General features: G+C 45.9%; 1 protein-coding gene across 5 annotated transcripts in view; it reads right to left on the reverse strand.

The window, feature by feature from the left end:
* CLCN3 (chloride voltage-gated channel 3) overlaps positions 1-6,587 on the reverse strand; it is an 85,432-nt gene extending 78,845 nt beyond the window's left edge. For 3 of the 5 annotated variants that reach the window (XM_082625083.1, XM_082625084.1, XM_082625079.1), the window contains exon 1: positions 6,367-6,587. In XM_082625083.1, the coding sequence (XP_082481209.1) occupies positions 6,367-6,397 (31 nt within the window). In that variant the 5' untranslated portion in view covers positions 6,398-6,587. Of the gene's footprint in view, positions 1-6,152; positions 6,342-6,366 lie in introns of those variants that run through there. The other 2 variants (XM_082625082.1, XM_082625080.1) reach the window with 2 other exon arrangements.
* Between the last annotated feature and the right edge of the window lie 15,048 nt (positions 6,588-21,635).

The following is a 21,635-nucleotide window of genomic DNA, read 5'->3' on the forward strand; positions in this document are numbered from 1 at the left end:
TCAGTGAAATGACTGTTCATATCTTTTGCCGATCTTCTAACTGGACTGTTTTACTTCCGAGTTTCATATTTTAGAATATATATTCTAGAGACTAGTCCTTTGTCAGGTATGTTGCTTGCAAATATTTTCTCCCACTCTGTAGCTTGGTTTTCTTCCTTTTGATAGGGTCTATCACAGAGCAAAAGTAATTTTGATGAAGTTCAACTTGTCAGTATTTCCCTTAAGGAGTATGCTTTTGGCGTCAACCCTAGGAAATTTACCTACCAAAGATTTCCTCCTAAATTTTTTCCCAAAATTTTTATAGCCTTACATGCTACATTTAAGTCTGTGGTCCATGTTGAGTGAATCTTTGTATAAGTTGTAAGACACAGGTTGAAGTTTGTTTTTGTTTTTGGACGTATGGATATCCAACTGCTCCAATGCCATTTGCCAAAAAAGTTATCTTCCTTCCACTGAATTGTTTGGGGGTCTCGGTCAAAAATTAGTGGGGCAGGGCTTCCCTGGTGGCGCAGTGGTTGAGAGTCCGCCTGCCGATGCAGGGGACACGGGTTCGTGCCCTGGTCCGGGAAGATCCCACATGCCGCGGAGCGGCTGGGCCCATGAGCCATGGCCGCTGAGCCTGCACGTCCGGAGCCTGTGCTCCGCAGCGGGAGAGGCCACAGCAGTGAGAGGCCCGCGTACCGCAAAAAAAAAAAAAAAAAAAAATTAGTGGGGCATATTTGTGTGAGTCTATTTCAGACTTCTCTGCTCTGTTTCGTTGATCTGTGTGTCTATACCTACAGCAGTAAGGACAGTATTGACTACTGGAGCTCTTGAAATCGGATAGATTGATTTCTCACACTTGGTTCTTATTTTTCAAAATTGTTTTGGTTATTCTAGTTCCTTTGCTTTTCCATATAAATGCTGGAATAGTCTGGTCTATATCTACAGAACCTTGCTGGGTCAATTAATGTCTATAGTATGAATGAATAACAAATGCCTGACGGATGACTGATACATCTGTACTTGGATGTTGCATAGGAACTCGAATTCAACAAGACCTAAGCCAAACACACATTTGCCCCAAACCTGCTCGCTCTCCCCCTCCCCCATCTCAGTTTACAGGATCACCATCTACCTAGGAGCCAAAGTCAGTTTGGAGAGCCACTGATTAACGTATTTAACAACCGCCTGCTGAGCGCCCAGCATGTGCTGGGGTGATGAGTAAGAAGTGGTCCCTATTCCCAAGGCAGGGAAGGTGAAAGACAGACAAACAATGACATATGGTGTGAGCAGTGCCACAGGAGAAGTATGCACAAGGTATGTGATGACACTGAGCAGGAACAAGCTGCTGCCTGGGGAAGTCTGCAAACACTGAGAGAGGAAATGAGCACTGAAGGATTAAGGACGCATCAACTAGGCCAACTACGAGGTGCCGAGTCAGTAAAGGAAAAGAAAAAAGGACGTGCAAAAGCACAGCAGCATAATAAGACCCGCTCGGGTAGCCTACGGAAGAGGCAGGGGCTGGAGAGGAGCCGGGGAGGTGGACGGACGCCAGAGAAAGGCAGGCGCTCCTACGTCCTGCTGAGGAACTTACTCGTGACAACACGTGGGAAACCATTAAGAGGTTTAAGAGAGTAATCACCTGATCAGATACAAACTTCAACAAGCCAACGGCAGCAGCAGCGTGGAAGGCAGAGGAGAAGGGCAAAAGTGACCCGGGGAGGGGACTCCAGGAGACCTTGAAGAGCCATGGACACAGCCCGGTGAGGTCATCACCGAACTGAGTCATGGCCACATGAAGAAGTCGGAAGGGCTGCGAGGGACATTTAAGAGGCCACAGTAGCTAACAAAACGCGAGGAAAGTGAAGGAGAAATTTAAAGTATCTGCTTGGCTTCTCACTTGATTGATTCAAAACAGCTGGAAGAAACAAAGTGCAGTCTCCAGCAGCTTGTGGGGACTCAGAACCAGAGCGCTCTTTCCAACAGCAGGATTACACACCCAGGCTTTAGTCCTATTCCAGGCCAGACTACAGTGAGGGGATGGCGACCCTGAGTGCACCCGTCCAGCCCCCCAACTGCAGACACTGAGCGGTTCAGCACCAGCACTGGGGGTGGGGAGCAGAACGAGGGAGACCTGGAACCCTGAGCCTGAGGGGGGCACGCTGCTTCTTCATAGCTTCCAACAAGGCTTTGCCCTCTCATCAAGGGGACTGGGTAGGGCTGAGGACCATGGCCAAGTTGCAAAGGCATGTCAGTCAGCTATCTGACAGAACAGCAGGCACAATCAACCCCAGAGAAAGAAGAAAAGAAAATCCCAAACGTCAGCAGCCAGAGAGATGAACAAAAGTCTCAAGAGCAGGGCTTCCCTGGTGGTACAGTGGTTAGGAATCTGCCTGCCAATGCAGGGAACACGGGTTGGAGCCCTGGTCCGGGAAGATCCCACATGCCGCGGAGCAACTAAGCCCATGAGCCACAACTACTGAGCCTGTGCTCTAGAACCCGTGAGCCACAACTACTGAGCCCACGTGCCACAACTACTGAAGCCCGAGTGCCTAGAGCCCACGCTCCGCAACAAGAGAGCCACCACAACGAGAAGCCTGCGCACCGCAACGAAGACCCAACACAGCCAAAAATTTAAAAACAAACAAACAAAAAGTCTCAACAGCAATGACTGCAGGGAGGTAGAACTCTGACTGATGTAGTCACTTGGAAGTAAGGAGCTTCCTCATGTAAATATTTCAAGAACTGGGTGTGCGAAAGACTTGTCAAAGATTAAAACGTGACGATAGTTTTCAACACGATCACTTACACATTTACTAAAGTTTGTAAAATGGCTACTCATGTACCAGAAACTGTAAAAAAAAAAAAAAGATAAAATTTTTATTTATTAATGGCATCATATCTGTATAGGCCTTACAGCTTTCAATAAACTTCAGCATAAATTACATAATATACTGTCCTCAAAAGGGATATGGTAATTTTTTCCTATAAATTACTATATATCCATATAATGACAGGCAACTCATGACAGATGTCACAGAAGACACTGAAATTGGTATAAGAGCTCGGGGAAAAGATAGCATCCAGCTCTAATTGATGATGAGAAGACTTCTTTGCAAGAGACACACTCGAATTGGACCTTAAAAGGTAAGTGGGAGGGATTCTCTGGCGGTCCAGTGGTTAGGACTAGTGCTTTCACTGCCAGGGGTCCAGGCTCAAACTCTGGGAGGGGAATTAAGATCCTGCAAGGCACGTGGTGTGGCCAAAAAAAAGGTAAGTGGGATTTTATGGGGCACAGGTGGGAGAAGAGGTTAGTTCATTGAAGCAACATTGAAGCAACATTGAATCATTGGCGTGAATCAAGCCATGGAGCCAAGAAGGTGACAAAGACATTTGGAGATGAGTGAGTGTGTGCAGAGAACACAAGTCCAATACAAGGTTTCGTGGTCAGATAAGTTTGGGTGATAAAACATACCCTGTCTAGAACTGTAATGGCTAACAGCATAAGAAAGGTTCTTGAGAAAACCTGTAGTAAACATTAACCTCATAAACAAAATTTATTAAAAGTTTCTCAAATTAACTTTACCAGGGAATGACCCCTCTACCCATTATAACATCATGAAACTTAGATCACAACATCACCATGTTAAAAAAGAATTTACCCTAATACAAATTGTCAGTACTTACAAGAGATGACAGTAATGAAACGGATTTCTCCCCAAAGTAATATTTCTTGATATTTTATCCTACTGTCCATTAAGTTAGCTGCATGTCCAAATCGCTGCACCTTAGATATTTCTCTTCAAAAAAGTATTAAATGGATAACCTGCTAAAGAAAGTGGCTTTCTATTCTGAAGAAAATTTCCCAGATTCATAAATATTTTTAGATCCAGTCAAAACATAACTGCTAGATGATTTTAAAAGGAAAAACACACACACAAATATAAAAGTCAGACTATACCAAGTAAAAAGGTAAACAATCCAACAAAAAGATGCTGTGGAATGGAAGACTTAGACTTTGAAGACTAAAATTTAATTTCCATGACTTTACAAGACAGAAACTGTTCAACTACTTCCCACGAGAGCAAGAAATGTATTTACCTGACGTGGTTCCAATCAAAGTTGCAGATCAAATCTCTCTATATTTCAGCAATGCAAATAGGCATTTTCCCCACGTGGGTTCATCTTTCATTTTATACTTAACCTTATACGTAACCGAAGAACACTGATCTTTAAGAATCAAAATGTATCATAGCTACAATGTTTATAGACACATGTGAAAGTGCATAATTAAAAAACACAAGAAAAGGGTTTATTAGAGTAGTGGCATGAGGATTAAAAAAAATTTTTCCAGAGTTTCTGTAATTTTACATTATTTTTATAACTGAAGAATAAATGGACCTGCGGTGCCATCTCTCTCAGCCCATCTTTTCTTCCAGCATTTTGTTGACTCTTGCTCGCAATGAAGTGCAGCCACTGAGAGCAAGAGCTCTGAAATCACACTGCCAGGCTTCAGGCTCAGTTCTGACACTGACTGAGACCCTGGCCAAATTAATTAAATCCTCTATGCCTCAGCTTCCACAGCTCTATAACGGGAAAAATGAAAGTACCTACTTCAAGGGGTTGGAGTGAGAATTGAGATAATCCACAAAACCACTTAGGAAAGATCCTGAACCACAGAATTCACTCAATAAATATTAACACTTATCATATTTTAGATCCCTGCTGAAAAGTTTGACTAGAAACTAAGATGAAAGTTCTACAAAGCAGTGATAGTGGCCAAAAACCTCACAGAACACTGCTTTGATATCTGACCCACCACAGAGATCAAATCTGGCTTCCTGAGCCATCTGAAAATTATCACCAACATGTCACAACAGGAAATGGAAAGCCTATCACCAACATGACCTGGAAAACAGCCAATTCACTAACGTAAAATCCTAACCTCAGCAAATCCTTCCCCTAAACTGTATATATCCAAAACCGGGTTAAATATTGGCATTCCTAATGAGCTATGTATGATTGAAAACACATGCTGAAACACAAGTTCCAACTCAAGTTGTAGGTACTATACATTCATATTGACCTCTTAAAATAATGTGACCTGTTCTTCAAACAAAGATTCAGTCTTTGAAGTGTGGGGAGTCAGGTGTGGGAGAGCTGCAATCTGCCACAGGTTCTTCCAACAGTGCCTGTTCTCATTAACCAGAGGTCATAAAAGCTGGCGTAACCTGAATAAATAACCGCAGGGCGCACACCTGGTTTTTAAGCCACCGTCTTGTAACAAGCAAATTAGCAACAGCACCTTTTAAGATGAAATCAACAACCTATACACGAGCATTTTAACTTCTTTGTGTACTCCTGTGCTACACAGACAGTATTTTCCACTGACTCACAGAGGCAAGTAAAATTGACTGACACCAGTTAAATTATTTCCATGCTGACCTCATCAAGAAAAGATTCTTCTAAATTAACTCTTGAGAGATGCAAAGTAAAGCATTTCTGGAAAGATTCAACAATCAAAGACCTAAACCACAGTGATGCTGCTGTAACTGAACTGCATGCTGTAAACTCAAAAAAGTTTATAGTTTGCAGAACTAAACTTTTGAATTACCGAAGAGAAAAAATGGTACGGTCACTGTTGATTCATTTCTTATTTAAAAAAAAAAGAATTCTCTTCCAAAGGAAACACAAATCTCGGCTTCTAATATGCATAAAGTATGTGTAATTATCTTCTAGGTGCTCCGGTTTTGAAATGCTATACAAATAAAGCACATTATACACAAATCGATTTGAGTCTAAGGTGGTTTCCGGTCCAAGTTTAAGAACAAAACACAAATGTTACATATACACACAAACTATGTCTTGATATACACATAAATGTAAAGAAAGAGACACTGAACTTTATATTTGGGCAAATTTCGCAAAAGTAAAACCCACAATTAATCTCTTCCTGGCACCTACGTCCATTCTGCTCAAAGGTCTTTCGGCGGTTCCCGAAGGAAACAGGTGAAAGCTCAGAGAACGCCCGCGGGCCACACCTGCTGCGGGCAGGGTCAGCGTCCCAGGACGGAGAGGCGAGCGGCCCGCCCCTGCCGCGTGGCCGCCACGGCCCCCGACCCGCTGCTGCCGCCGCCGCCGCCGCCGCCACTGCCGCCACTGCCACTCACCTCGCCGCTCAGAGGCAGACAGCAGCCCCGGGGCCGCGTCCTGCGCCGCCGGCGGGCTCCGCATCTGAGGGCGGCCGGCGCGGCCAGCCCCACCGCGACCGCAACCCACGGGCTCAGCCGGGAGGGAGCCGCATCAAGTTGCAGCCGCCGGCTCCGGGGCCCTGGACTCGACCCGCTGCTGCCCCGAATCAAACACGACCGCCTCCGAGCTCACCTCCCTCTGGAGGGACCGCAGCTGCAGCCATGCTCCAAGTCGGGGAGGAACTGGAGCGGCCGGCCACCAGCACCCCTCCTCGGCGTTCGGCCCGACTCCGGCCGCGGGCGACGGGACTGCAGGAAGGGCTGCGGCTCGGGACCGTTCCGCCCGACCCACCGACCCCGGGAAGCCGACAAGAGCGGCGCTAGCAGGGCCGACAGGTGCGTCGGCGCCTGACGTCACCGCGTAGCCGTGGACGTCCGGTCGGAGCCGCGTCGATGCCCATTGGGCCGTGTGGGAACAGGGGGCGGGACGCGTGGAGGCAGTAGGCGGGACCTTTGGAAGCAGGGGCGGGGCTTGTGGAGGATGGGGAGGGACTTGTGGCGGCAGGGGGCGGGCCGCGTGGGAGCAGTGGGCGGGCCTAGTGGAGACGCGGGGCGGGCGTTGTGGAAGCAGTGGGAGAACCAGGTGGGAGCAGGGCTCTGACCATGTGGAGGCAGGAACGGGCCTTGTGGGAACAGGGGGCAGGCCATGTGGGGCAGTGAACGAACCAGGTGGGAGCAGTGGGCGGGCCGTGTGTGGGTAGTGGGAGGGCCGTGCGATGCAGTGGGCGGGGCCGTGGCGCCTTGGGGCGGGGCCGGCTGCGGGCGCGACCTTTCCCAGTGGTTGGTCACGCCCCTCGCGGTGTGGCGGTCCTCCTCGTGGTGACCTCGCGAGAAGACTGAGGTGGTATCGGGCCGCTCTCCCCGAAGGGCACTGCGCGCGGTCCGGCGGATCTCAGGTTCGGGTTCGGCGCCGGCCGGACCTCGGCGTCCAGCAGCGCAGAGACTGGGCTACCGTGGCGGGAGCGTTGATTCCGTGGGCAGCCGGTCTGTCTGAGCCGGCACCCTGTTAGCCGTTACGAATTGTTAAAAATAATGCTTGTTAATTGACTATTTTGGAGAAAACATGTAACCTGAGGACTCGAATGGCAGAGCTGAGTTGATTTCCTTTTGGCAGACACCTGTGGAACTCCTCAGGCGCGCCAGTGCGGAATCCCAGAGTAGGGAGGGCCGCTCAAGGACAGTCCAGGACGCGGCTCTGCGGCGTGGGGACGACCTGAATCCCACAGGTGACCTCTGACCTGGAGCTGGGGGGGGGCGGGGGGGATGTCCAACAGTACCTGGTGGAATGAGAGGACGGGGCTCTGCGGCGTGGGGACGTCCTGAATCCCGCAGGTGACCTCTGACCTGGAGCTGGGGGGGGCGGGGGGGGATGTCCAACAGCACCTAGTGGCAAGGAAAGGAAGAAGTGTAAAGGCGAATGGTGCCCTGGCGTTACTGGAATGTAGGTGGAAGGGGGATGAGGAGGTGGGTCGCTGATGCAGTTGTATGGAAGAGTTTGTGTTTTATCCCAGATAACTGGGAGTTGTTGAAACAGTTGTGGTGGTGGTTGTTGTTGTTTGAGTAGTTTTTCCTGCACAATTTTTATTATGAAAGTTTTCAAACCCAAAATACCTGAGAGTATGAAATGAGTTTATTGCATACTCAAATATGGTTTTTCATTTCTTTAAGGTATGTGATAAACACTCTAAAATTTTCTGTCTTCAAAGTCTAAAGTCGGGCTTCCCTGGTGGCGCAGTGGTTAAGAACCCGCCTGCCAACACAGGGGACACGGGTTCGAGCCCTGGTCCAGGAAGATCCCACATGCCGCGGAGCAACTAAGCCCGTGCGCCACAACTACTGAGCCCACGTGCCACAACTACTGAGCCCATGCTCCGGAACAAGAGAAGCCACCACAACGAAGAGTAACCCCCGCTCACCGCAAATAGAGAAAGCCCACGCACAGCAATGAAGACCCAATGCAGCCAAAGATAAATAAATGAATAAGAATTTTTTTTTAAGTCTAACATCAACTTACAGTAGCTGCATGTAACATGGAAATGTTTTAATCATGGGCATGACGGGATCAGTCATCTAGATGCAAAAATCCTGCTGTATTAGCTTCATCTGTATTCGGGTGTAATTTTTTACCCTGAAACTTGTGACAGTCGGAGGCAGACATTATGAAACTCTCCCCAAAGATACTTCAGCATGCATCTCCTAAGAACAACACCTCTCCAACGCGATCACATATCACAGCTAGGAAGTTAATAAGAAATCCCTCGTATCATCTGATAACCAGGCTATATTTAAATTTTGCCAGTTGTCAACAACAATGAAACATGTTTTGAAGACTTTTTTTTCAAACCAGGATCCAGACAAGTTTTAAACGTTGCATTTTGGTTATGTTTCTTACATCTCTTTTGTTCTTCAACAGCCCCTCCAATTTTTCATAGCACTGATGTTTTAAAGAGACAAGTTGCCTTGTAGAATGTTGCACGTTGAACCGTTGTCTTTTCATCGTAAGAGTAATCATGGCTTGTGTAGATTGACTGTGTCCCCAAAGAACCCCCTCCCTCCCTTACCCCATGCTTTATTTGGAAGTAGGGTCTTACAGATGTGATCAAGGAAGGTCATTAGAATGGGCCCTAATTCAACAGGACTGGTGTCCTCAGAAGAGAAGAGACACAAAGACAGACATACAGGAAGATGGCATGTGAAAATGGAGGCAGAGACTGGAGTGATGCTGTCCGGAGCTAAGGAGTGCCGGGGGCACCAGAAGCTGGCAGAAGTAAGGAAGGATTCTCCCCGAGAGCCCTGTGGGAGAGCAGAACCCTGCTGACACCTTCATTTCAGACTTCTAGCCTCCAGAACTGTGTGAGAATACAGTTCTGTTGTTTTAAGACCCCCCGTTTGTGGTACTTTGTATGAAAGTATGAAATGCGAGCTGGTGTCGCCCTGTACAACCTGACCAACCTTAGTGCCCCTCGCCACAATAAGATACTATTAAGTGTGTCTTGGATATCTTTCCAGGGACTTTTTAGGCATGTACAAACATATTACATACATGAAATGATAGGGGAAACTTTATTCACCAGTAGCCCTGTTAAGAGAGAACTGTCTTGGCTTGACCAAACCTTCTGGTAAGTGTAGAGTAGGAGACCCTAGATAGGTCTCAGCTGGTTCCTAGAGTCCAGGGAAGCATGTGGAGGGAGAGGAGGCTGTTTTCCTTTGGAGAGAGGAAAGGGGGAAAGGAGCCCTGTCGACCGGGAGAAGGTGGGGTAAGTGCTGGAGGAGAGTTTGCTGCCGAGTGTTGCACAGCAGGGTGTGCAAGAGAAGCTTCTTTGCCTCCCTACCAAATTGTATCAAACTCTGTATCACACACTAATGCTTTTGATTATGTACACTTTGGGGGCCCTCCAGTAAAAACACAGGAGAGTAATGAATATCTGATCTAAATATGTATTTTTTTTGTATCTTTGAGGCACATAGCACTCTATAAGCATTAATATCAACATTCTAGATTCAACTCATCCTTTTTGATAGCTGCATACAACATATCACATAAAAGGTCTTTAAGTAGGGTCCAGTGACATGATTCTACTTGTTGTAGGACTGAGGCCGCTGTTTTGTTGCCTTCTTGCCAGCTGTTAACCAGAGATCACTCTCAGCTCCTAGAGATTGGTCTCAAGTCCCACCCACATGCCTCTCACAATGTAGTGACTTACCTCTTCAAAGCCAGCAGAATTTCTCTTCCTTTCCCTTGAATCTGACTCCTTTGAAGGGCAGGAGGGGTTATGTCATTAGGTCAAGCCCACCCATCATAATGTCATTTTTTTATGAACTCAAAGTCAATTGACTAATAACGTTATCATGGAAGTGAAGTCCACCATGTTTACAGTCCAGCCCACACTCAAGGAGCAGCAGTTAGGCCAGGCACGTACACCAGGGCCTGGGAATCTCGGGGCCGCATCAGAATTCTGCCTGCAGCAGCCCCCCCTCCAGCCCCTAATGATTCACGGGTAAAATGCATTCACCCCTTCCCAACGTTCGCAAGGGCCTCGTGCCAGTACAGCATCTGCGTGAAGTCCAGGGTCTCGTCTAAATCGAAATCTCATCTGTTCAGTGTCCAAAAGCTCTTCCACGTCAGGTGAAGATGGGGCCCCTGGGTGTAATCCACTAATTCCTCTTCGTCTGTGGACCAGTGGCCCTGAAGAGCCAAGTTACCTGCTCCCAACACACCCGAAACACAGGGCTGGGGCAGGCAGAGCAACAGTGGCAGGCCTTCCAGCCCACAGGGAGAGGCAGGAAGATGGGGGCCTGTTCTCAACACGCAGCCGCCTTCCACGGTGGCGAGGCTGCCCCTCTCTTCCCTGAGTGCAGTAGTTGGATTTGGGGTGGTTTTGTGTTTTTGAGAAAAGAAAATCCCCTTTGTGTTGCCCTCACCCAAGAGGATTTTGTGCCTTCAGAGGCTAGAGCATCAGCTTCCCCAGATCCTGTATCTGCTTCACTGGCTGACAGCCTCTTCACTTCCTGACTCAGCACCGGCACCAGCTCACAAAGCAGGTTTTTCTCACTGTGACTTTATTTCATAACCCCCTTTGCCCTTCCCTGTCGCTAGGCCTCGCATAAAATTATAGGAGTTTACACAGCAGATTTCCTTAACTCCAAATCTCAGGCTAGGCCATTTAAACAAACAGGCAGAACACACCCAAAGTTCTTGCTAAGCCCGGAACCATGAGGCCTAGTCACCCAACGTGTGTGGTAGTCAGAGGGCCACTCAGGTCACCTTTGTAGGATCAAGAAATTCAGCTTCTTGCAATTAAAATAAACTATGCCCCAGAATATTAAAAGAAACTGTGTCTGGTTTATTTGAAAAGCCTAAAGATTCAAAAGTCTTCTAAGGACATACCTTAGGACCTGCCAAAATTAGGGATCCTTTCCCTTGTTACCAGGAAAGTCTACTCTCCCTTGTATACTTCTGAGTGCAAAGAGTTGAAAATTGTAGGATATCAGGCAAAAGACTTTCACTCCTTTTAAATTCTTTTTAATATACAGGGCCGAGTAATACCCAGAGATTACCTGCTTGGTGTTTTATGGGAGGTTACCTCCGTGCAAAGGTACCCTCCAAATACACGAGCCCACAAGCTATCCCAGAGGTCAGGGAAAGAAAGCCAACATACCCTGAGACGCCAGGGAGAAAGAAAGTCAACACAGTTAGATAGGGTACAAGGGGGGGTGGAAAGATTAAAACCTGTGGTCACGCAATGTACATACGTCCTGTCTCTTTTTGGTATGTCAGCCTCCTGTGGACGGTGGGGTAAGTCGAACCAGAGGTGAGGTTTGAGCGAGGGTGCAGAAATGGAAGGTGCCCTAAGCCAACGACACACTCTGGCTCTGTCAGAGAGATGCAAAGCGGGAGGGCCTGGCCACAGCCCCAGGTTGTCAGCTAACCTGCTGAGCACTTTTTGGGCAGGACACGTAGGACACAGTAAGAGTGTCGCCTCTGGGTGGCAGGATTAAGACCCATGAATGTTGGGTGTCTCATGGGCATTTAGTGTGTCGTGAAGATATGGTGCTTGATGCATATTCGATGCCTCTTGTATGTTTAGTGCCTCATGAACATGTGGCATTTCTTGGGCTTTCCAGCCTTTTCAATCTCTGTTCACAAGTATCAATATATGCCCTACTGACCTCATCTGTCCACCATGTCTCACAGCTGAGTAACTTACTTATCTGTGCTTAACACATGAGTTTTTTCTATCCTGTTTATTTCTTTTCTCCCAGGACAGAATTCAATTTTCTCAGACAACACAGTCCTGGGCTTCAGAGCTGGTATGGTGCCCAGCTGGTGATGGAGGTGCCCACAATGCAGTCAGACTTTTCGGGACTCTTTCATTGCTGGTATCATGGTAGAATTCACGGAACCATGCTCATATCCAAGCCCAGTTTTCTCTTATTTTACTTGGGACACTGTTGGACAAGTTTCTTAGGTTCTTTCTTAGAAAAATGTTGAAAAGGAAGCGAAAACTTTTCTAAACTAAGTGGAATTTTTCACAAGAGATTTACAGACATTCTATGTTTTCTTCTCTCCCTGAAGATATGTAGCCTAAATTGGGGGAGAGGTGCCTAGGTTTGAGAACAGGCAGTCGTCGGAGTCACAGTATTGTGCTATAACGTGAGGAACGTGAGGAACTATCGTTAACACTATAGTTAACGGTGTGGTATATTTGAAAATTGTTCATAGACCAGATACGAAGAGTTCTCATCACAAGGGGAAAAAGCGTGTTCCCTTTTTTTGGTGTCTACATGAGATGATGCATGTTAACTAAGCATTGTGGTAATTGTTTCACAATATGTGTGAGTCAAATCATTATGCTGTACCCCTTGAACGTATGCAGTGCTGTACCTCAACTGTATTTCAATAAAACTGGAAAAACCCAAACCAAACCAATGACTAAACATAAATAAAAAGCCGTCAGCACACAGGAAGTAGTTGGAGGCACGGCAAACTATGTTATGTGAATAAAGCCAGGCTCCTGTACTTTAAGTCGTAGTTTCTGGCTGGAACTGAGCTGGAGCACTGATAACAACAACTCTACCAAGGCTTGTACCAGCGGGCCTCCCTGGTGGCGCAGTGGTTGAGAGTCCGCCTGCCGATGCAGGGGACGCGGGTTCGTGCCCCGGTCCGGGGGGATCCCACGTGGCTGGGCCCGGGAGCCATGGCCGCTGAACCTGCGCGTCCGGAGCCTGTGCTCCGCAACGGGAGAGGCCGCAACGGTGAGAGGCCCGCGTAATACACACACAAAAAAACTACAATGAAGGGGCCTCCCTGGTGGCGCAGCGGTTGAGAGTCCGCCTGCCGATGCAGGGGACGCGGGTTCGTGCCCCGGTGCGGGAAGATCCCACATGCCGCGGAGCGGCTGGGCCCGTGAGCCATGGCCGCTGAGCCTGCGCGTCCGGAGCCTGTGCTCCGCCACGGGAGAGGCCACAACAGTGAGAGGCCCGTGTACCGAAAAAAAGAAAGAAAGAAAGAAAGTAGGGCTTCCCTGGTGGCGCAGTGGTTGAGAGCCCGCCTGCCGATGCAGGGGACGCGGGTTCGTGCCCCGGTGCGGGAAGATCCCACATGCCGCGGAGCGGCTGGGCCCGGGAGCCATGGCCGCTGGGCCTGCGCGTCCGGAGCCTGTGCTCCGCAACGGGAGAGGCCACAACAGTGGGAGGCCCGCAAAAAAAAAAAAAAAAAAAAAAAAAAAAATGACTTGTACCAGCTTTACTCCTCCTCCACCAACCAGCCAGCAAAGCCTTGAAGCTCTCAAGGAAAGCGAAAAAGAAGAATAACGCACAGTGCTGAGAGTGTGCTTATTCCAACCAGCTCTAGTGCCCCGGCAGAGCCAGAGAACACATGGTAGACATCGCCAGTGAGTGCGTGTGGTGGCACGCATTTTTTCTGCCAGCATTTCTGTCACTCTGGAAGTGGCAGCTTGAAATGTGCTGTTTTATAGACTTAGCAAAAGAAGTGAAAAAGAGCACTGGGAATCAGATTTCAGTTTCTCCTAGATTCTTGCTTTCTGGCCTCAGTCAAGTTGCTCTAAGTTTTCCCTGAAATAGAAAAACCTGGAGATATGATTATTTCCCATAACAACTTTAGAAATACATTAAAAAAACAGCTCTGCAGAAAATCAGAGATATGAACAAAGCCATGGAGATCTGCTTCATGTATTGGTGAGCTGTTTCAGAAAAACAACTGATTTTTTTTTTTTTTTTTTTGCAGTACGCGGGCCTCTCACTGTTGTGGCCTCTCCCATTGCGGAGCACAGGCTCCGGAGGCACAGGCTCAGCGGCCATGGCTCACGGGCCCAGCCGCTCCACGGCAAGTGGGATCCTCCCGGACCGGGGCACGAACCCATGTCCCCTGCATCGGCAGGCAGACTCTCAACCACTGCGCCACCAGGGAAGCCCCTGTATTTAATTTTTGATAGTTTGATTAATATGTGTCTTGGCATGTTTCTCCTTGGATTTATCCTGTATGGGACTCTATGCTTCCTAGACTTGATTGACTATTTCCTTTCCCATGTTAGGGAAGTTTTCAACTGTAATCTCTTCAAATATTTTCTCAGTCCCTTTCTTTTTCTCTTCTTCTTCTGGGACACCTATCATTCAAATGTTGGTGCATTTAATGTTGTTCCAGAGGTCTCTGAGACTGTCCTCAATTGTTTTCATTCTTTTTTCTTTATTCTGCCCTGTGGTAGTTATTTCCACTATTTTATCTTCCAGGTCACTTATCGGTTCTTCTGCCTCAGTTATTCTGCTATTGATTCCTTCTAGAGAATTTTTCATTTCATTTATTGTGTTGTTCATCTTTGTCTGTTTGTTCTTTAGTTCTTCTATGTCCTTGTTAAATGTTTCTTGTGTTTTCTCCATTCTGTTTACTAGATTTTGGATCCTCTTTGCTGTCATTACTCTGAATTCTTTTTCAGGTAGACTGCCTATTTCCTCTTCATTTGTTTGGTCTGGTGGGTTTTTACCTTGCTCCTTCATCTGCTGTCTGTTTTTCTGTCTTCTCATTTTGCTTACCTTACTGCATTTGGGGTCTCCTTTTCACAGGTTGCATGTTCGTAGTTCCCTTTGTTTTTGGTGTCTGCCCCCAGTGGGTAAGGTTGGTTCAGTGGGTTGTGTAGGCTTCCTGGTAGAAGAGACTTGTGCCTGTGTTCTGGTGGATGAGGCTGGATCTTGTCTTTCTGGTGGGCAGGACCGCATCTGGTGGTGTGTTTTGTGGTGTCTGTGAACTTATTATGATTTTAGGCAGCCTCTCTGCTAATGGGTGGTGTTGTGTTCCTGTCTTGCTAGTTGTTAAAGCCTGAAATTTAAGACCTGACTAGATAATGTTTTATCTTTGCATGTCAAGCTAGACCTACCAGATTAAGATCCAGAAATGCACCAGGCTGCTGCAGTTTCCATCCAAGCTCCCTGCAGCTAATGGTTCATTTAAACTGTACATCTAGCATAAGGCCAGAGTAGGCTTTCAGGAGTGTGGCTTAAAACTAAAAGCTCTCCTCTTAGAATATAAAAAGATGGAGTGCACAGACACTGAGTTGTTTTCCTCTTGCATTTGAATATTACATGTTTTCAAGAGGTCTGGATTTTAGAGAATGTGTTTCCTCCTATTTAAGGTTTTAGGTCTTTCTCTTCCCCAATCACAAAAGATGACTTGTGTGTCAGGATAGTTTGATCACATACATAAAACTACACAAACACATGGCCTTTTCATAACTTCACAAAGGGAAAACACTCAGTGTAAGTGGACTGCCAACCACCTGCTCTAATTTGTTATCCTGCAGTTTGTCTCATTGCTGCCTGCTTTCTGGAAAGAACAAACCACAATACCCAGCCCTGAATATGTCTGTCCCCATCACCCAGCATGGCACTCAATTTACTGTGAATGAATGACAGGGTATTTTTCTGAAAAACCTCAGTAGAAGAGCACTTTAGTAATAGTCCCTTTCTGCTTGCCATGTTATACACTGCTATGAATAAAGGTTTAAGGAATTTTCTTTTTTTTTTCTACCAGAAAAGAGGTCCACAAGTATAATTTTATAACCATATTTAGGATAGAAGTCTGTTTAATTATCATAATTTTAAAAATTAATTTAGGAACTCCCTGACAGTCCAGAGGATAGGTCTCGCTCAGTGCATCCACTTGCAGTGGCCCCGGTTCAGTGCCTGGTCGGGGAACTAAGATCTCACAAGCCATGCAGTGAGGCCTGAAAAAAAAATTATTTTAGTGTTGGCATTTCTTTTTTTTTTTCAAATGGAAATATTGTTGAAACCAAGCAGGGTCCTGTGGGGTCTTCCCTGGGGACAGACCCCTCCCTCCCGCCCATGTCCCCTGCCTGTTGTTTTTATTTTTTATTTTTTATTTTTATTTTTTTGCGGTACACGGGCCTCTCACTCTTGTGGCCTCTCCCGTTGCGGAGCACAGGCTCCGGACACGCAGGCTCAGAGGCCGTGGCTCACGGGCCCAGACGCTTCACGGCATGTGGGATCTTCCCGGACCGGCGCACGAACCTGTGTCCCCTGCATCGGCAGGCGGACTCTCAACCACTGCTCCACCAGGGAAGCCCCTGCCTGTTGTTTTTAGAAAAGCTTTAGCCTCTTAGGCCTTCTCCAGGTTCCAAAGAGCAAATTTAATCAGAGAATTGAGAAAATACATAAACAGAGGAAAATTAGCAAGCAAGATGGAATAATAAGAGTGTAGCCATAAAACAAAGTCAAGGACATTTATTTCCTTCTCAAGGGCTGTAGATAATATCCTGAGCCATATCCTTGAGTTGTTTTGCAGATACCGAAGCCCCCACCGGTGGAAGAAGTTAACTGCATGCTGACCACCAGCACATAGACCGCAGACTGCTTGGAGCCAGAAAATTGGTAATTGAGTTTCCTGGAATATCACCCTGTCAGCTCACCATCAACCAATCAGAGAATTGTACACAAGATGATCATGCACTCTGTGAACCTCTCCTTCCCCAGCCTTTCAAAACCCTTCCATGAAAGTCATCAGGGAATTTGGGTGTTTTGAGCATGAGCTGCCCATTCTCCTTGCTTGGTGCCTTATAATGAACACTGCACTTTCCTTCCTCACAACCTGCTGTCAGTAGATTGGCTTTACTGAGTGAGGGAGAGTGGACCCAAGTTTGGTTTGGTAACATTGTTTACAGAATTTCTTGATTACTAAAACAAACTTATTCTTTAAAAAAAAAATATATATATATATATATATATACACATACACACACGCATATTTATTTATTTAGCTGCACTGGATCTTAGTTGTGGCACACGGGATCTCCATTGCCCTGTGCAGGCTCTTTAGTTGCGACACGTGGGATCTTTTAGTTGCAGCAGTGTGAACTCTTAGTTGTGGCATGCGGGATCTAGTTCCCTGACCAGGGATCAAACTGGGGCCCCCTGCATTGGGAGGGTGGAGTCTTAGCCACTGGGCCACCAGGGAAGTCCCAAAACAAACTTATTCTTTTTAAAATGGACACATTGAGTAAGAAACTAATAGGTAAATGGAAGAGAAATCCATAAATAGACACTGGTATAAATAGGAAATGTAGTGTATGATAAAGTTTACATTTCAAATCAGTCGAAAAGGAAATCACATTTAACAAATGATTCTGCATAACTAGCTTTCCTCCAAAAGAAAACCAAGTTATTCTCCCTATGTTACTTATATATAAAAATAAATTTCAAGTGCATTAAATTCATTAGACAATTAAAATCCAAGAACATTGAGATTATTTAGATAATTCTGGGGTGAAGGAACATTTGCTTGGCAAGATGAGGAACCTAACTGACAAAGAAAAAGACCGATAGATTTGACCACAAACAAATTGACAAATTTCTGTATGGTCAAAGATGCCATAAAACACATCAGCAACTCTAGCCGGGGCCACAGGGAGCAAAAGCACCACCCAGCAGACCCCTGCTTGACTTCCTGGCCTCAGAAGTGTGAGAAATAATAAATCGTTGTTGTTTTAGGCCAGTAAGTTTTAGGGTGGTTTGTTACACAGAAATATATAACCAAAGCACAGGAGTACCTATTAAAGTGAAAAAAGAAAAAAAAAAAAAGCATGCTTTTTGACCCAGCAAACCCTCTTTTCAAAATCTATCCTTCAGAAATAATAATACCAGTGGAGACCATCTCTATGTCTGTTGAGTGGGATCTATTGAAATAGATTTCAGTACATTTATCTCATAGAGTATTGATTAATTGATCTCTGCAGAAATGTTCATGATTTACTGTTAAAAAAATTCAGGTGGCAAAATAATGTATATACTATAATCTCATTTTAAAAGATTAAAACTAATATATATGAATACAAGCTCATGCATGTTTTTATGAGCTTAGAGAAAAATGTAGATTATATACGTGAAGCTTAACAGTGGCTTCCTGGGGGAGTGAGCACAGGGTGAGTTCTGGAAACAGACTGCATATGGACCTTACGTATGCATGTTTGTGTTATTGGGTTTTTGCAAGGAACAGACTTTTTGTTGTTTGAAAGAAAAATCCAATAAAATACTTAAATAAAAAGAATCAAAGGAACCTAAACACACTCTTGTTGTAAAAAGAAAAAAATATTACCGAAGTATATAAACTAGAAAGAGAAATAATCAGGTAATCCTTTTAACTCAGGTTATGAAACTGAGTCCCCCTAAAACCAAGTTGCCTTACCGAGTTTATGATTCATCTCTCCATCCAAAATTTTATTCCTTTTCTTGTCCCCGCTGACCTCAATCCTATGCTCACTGAACACTCATCAACCAGAATCAGATGACTGAAATTGTTGTTGCTGATAACATTGCTAAAGTACTAAAATTGCTATTATAGATATCATTAACATATAAATGCAGGTTGTTTCTCCAGGGCAAGATGAGCTCACAGATGCCCCAGCCATGGAACACCTGGCCAGAGAATCATAATCCAGAGACATCCTGACTCCTGATTTTCAATTAAGAAATGTGACAAGACAATGCTTAACCCCAGCTTCTCTGTTTTTCCCCTTTAAAACAAACAAACAAACAAACAAAAAAACCACACACACACACAACTCAAAGACCAAGGGGGAGTGGATCTGAGGATTGTCTCCCACCCCCTTGCTTGGATCCCTGCAATAAACCCTTACTTTGCTGCAAACTCCTGCTATCGCTGTGGGAGCTTGGCTTTCTACGCCTTGGGCACTGGCCCTTTGCTCTGTTACAGTAAAGAGTGAACTGCATTATTTACTCAACAGTATGTCAGGGGCAACTTTCTGTGTCAGTACAAATAGATCTCAGTAGCCCTTTTTAATGTTTTCAGAATACTCCATTGTTTGGATATATTGGAATGTATTCAGTCAATTCCTTATTGTTAGACATTTACATTGTTTTTAGTTTTTCTAATTATAAACAATGATGGTTACCTTGTATATATATATATATATATATATATATATATATATATATATATATATACATATTTACCCTCTTGTCTTAGAAGTGAACTTGCTGTCAAGGATATGCGTATAGCTGGCGTGCCTTCTGCAAAGACTATAGCAGTTTATGTTCCCACCAACAGTTTATGACAGGAGCCTATAGAAGGGTCTGACTAATCATTCTTCATGAAAGCAGCAAAGAGCTTACTTAGATTAGCAATTGGCAATGTTTTCGTGTTCCTTTCTGTACAAAGGGATGTGGGTAGAACTGGCGTTATTGTGCATTCAGACACCCAAATTCCTACTGACTGGGGGTGGGAAGGGTCACAGGAGGTTAGCCTAGGAGTCGGGAAATGAGGGAAACAAGTCTTTTGCTTGGAGATTGAAGAGAGGAGATATACCAAAGCAGACTGCCCCAGCTTGCCAGGTTGGATGACTTGCAGTGCCATCTTCTGGCAAAGAAGCCAAAAACGTTCAATTTCCACGCTAGCAATAAAGTACTTCTTATAAGCAGGACTAAACCAGACTGGCAGGAGAACCCAGAGAGGTTTTAGGTGCTGGTGTGTTCTGGAGGGCATGAGGGGAAAGGAAGCGGATTTCTTTGAAGCCAAGGTCTGAATCATTTACATCTGAGGTCTCTGGCAGAATCTGTGGTGTCTCTGCCATGCTACCCACAACACATACAAACAGGTACTACAACCTGGGGAGTAACTAAGGTGGCTAGGCCACTGTCCTCCTTCAGCTTCAAGTTTGGATTCTCCAGTATCTTGGCTTTATTCTAGGGAAGGCAATTTAGCTGAAGGACTACACCACACCTGATCCCTTATTACACAAAGTCTGTCTCTATCTTTGAGAGTCCTGCAATGAAGAAAGGTACTTAGACCACTAACCCTTTCAATATACCAGCGAGTAATGCGTACACCCATTAGATGTAAAGGTGTAGAACCACATTTTGTTTATTTGTTTTGTTTTTGTTTTAATTTTTTTCTCTTTAAACCAAGTTATACTAAAAAAATTTTTCAAGACTTAAAAATACTTTCTTCTTTTAATCATCGAATATACTAGGAATAGGCTTGCTTTTAAAAAACATTGTTTATTTATTTATTTATTGAGGTGCAGTCAATGTACAATATTACATAAGTTTCAGGTGTACAACGCAGTGATTCAATATTTTTACAGGTTATACTTCATTTATAGTTGTTACAAAATAATGGCTATATTTTCCTGTGGTGTATAACATATCCTTTATCATTTATTTTATACATAGTAGTTGTACCTCAATCCCATACCCCCATCGTGCCCCTCCCTCCTTCCCTCTCCCCGCTGGTAACTACTAGTTTGCTTTCTATATCTGTGAGTCTGTTTCCTTTTTGCTGTTTTTTGTTTTTTTTTTTGTTTTTTTTTTTTGCGGTATGTGGGCCTCTCACTGTTGTGGCCTCTCCCGTTGCGGAGCACAGGCTCCGGACGCGCAGGCCCAGCGGCCATGGCTCACGGGCCCAGCCACTCCGCGGCATGTGGGATCCTCCCAGATCGGGGCACGAACCCGTGTCCCCTGCATCGGCAGGCGGACTCTCAACCACTGCGCCACCAGGGAAGCCCGTTTGTTTTGTTTTTTAAAATATTTAGTAGAGGGCTTCCCTGGTGGGCAGTGGTTGAGGATCCACTTGCCAATGCAGGGGACACAGGTTCGAGCCCTGGCCCAGGAAGATCCCACATGCTGCGGAGCAACTAAGCCCATGCGCCGCAACTACTGAGCCTATGCTCTAGAGCGCGTGAGCCACAACTATTGAGCCTGTGCTCTAGAGCCTGCAAGCCACAACTACTGAGCCTGCGAGCCACAACTACTGAGCCCGTGTGTCACAACTGCGGAGGCCCACGCACCACAACGAGAGGGGTCGCCACAATGAGAAGCCCCGCGCACTGCAATGAAGAGTACCTCCTGCTCGCTGCAACTAGAGAAAGCCTGCGTGCAGCAATGAAGACCCAACGCAGCCGAAAATAATAAATTTATAAAGGAAGAAAAAAAATATTTGTTGGATTATAGCTGATTTTTTGTTACATTCACTAGTTTATATTATTTTTTAGATTCCACATGTAAGTGATATCATACAGTATTTGACTTATTTCACTTGTCTTGCTTTTTAAAGCAAATTTAGTTTAAAAATATGGCATCCCTAAGAAATGGCCCTCGAATAAAAAAAAAAAATCCCTTTTTCTGTGCGGTATGTGCGAGACGAATTTATCACAGGCTTTACTCCACACCAGCTTCAGCGTGTTCTGGCTGCCGCCGGGCCTCGCTCCCGTGAGTGAGGGACGCTCTGGTCTCCCTTTCCTCCTCTCCTCTCCTCCCGCACCTACAGAGCCCGCCCCCCCGCCCCCGCCCCCGCCCCCGCCCCCGCCCCCGCCCCCGCCTGCCCTTCCCAGCCACCCCCGCTCCGCGCCGCCTTCGGCG

The sequence above is a fragment of the Mesoplodon mirus genome (genome assembly GCF_964341445.2).
Source record: "Mesoplodon mirus genome assembly, chromosome: 1".
Classification (NCBI taxonomy): Eukaryota; Metazoa; Chordata; class Mammalia; order Artiodactyla; family Ziphiidae; genus Mesoplodon; species Mesoplodon mirus.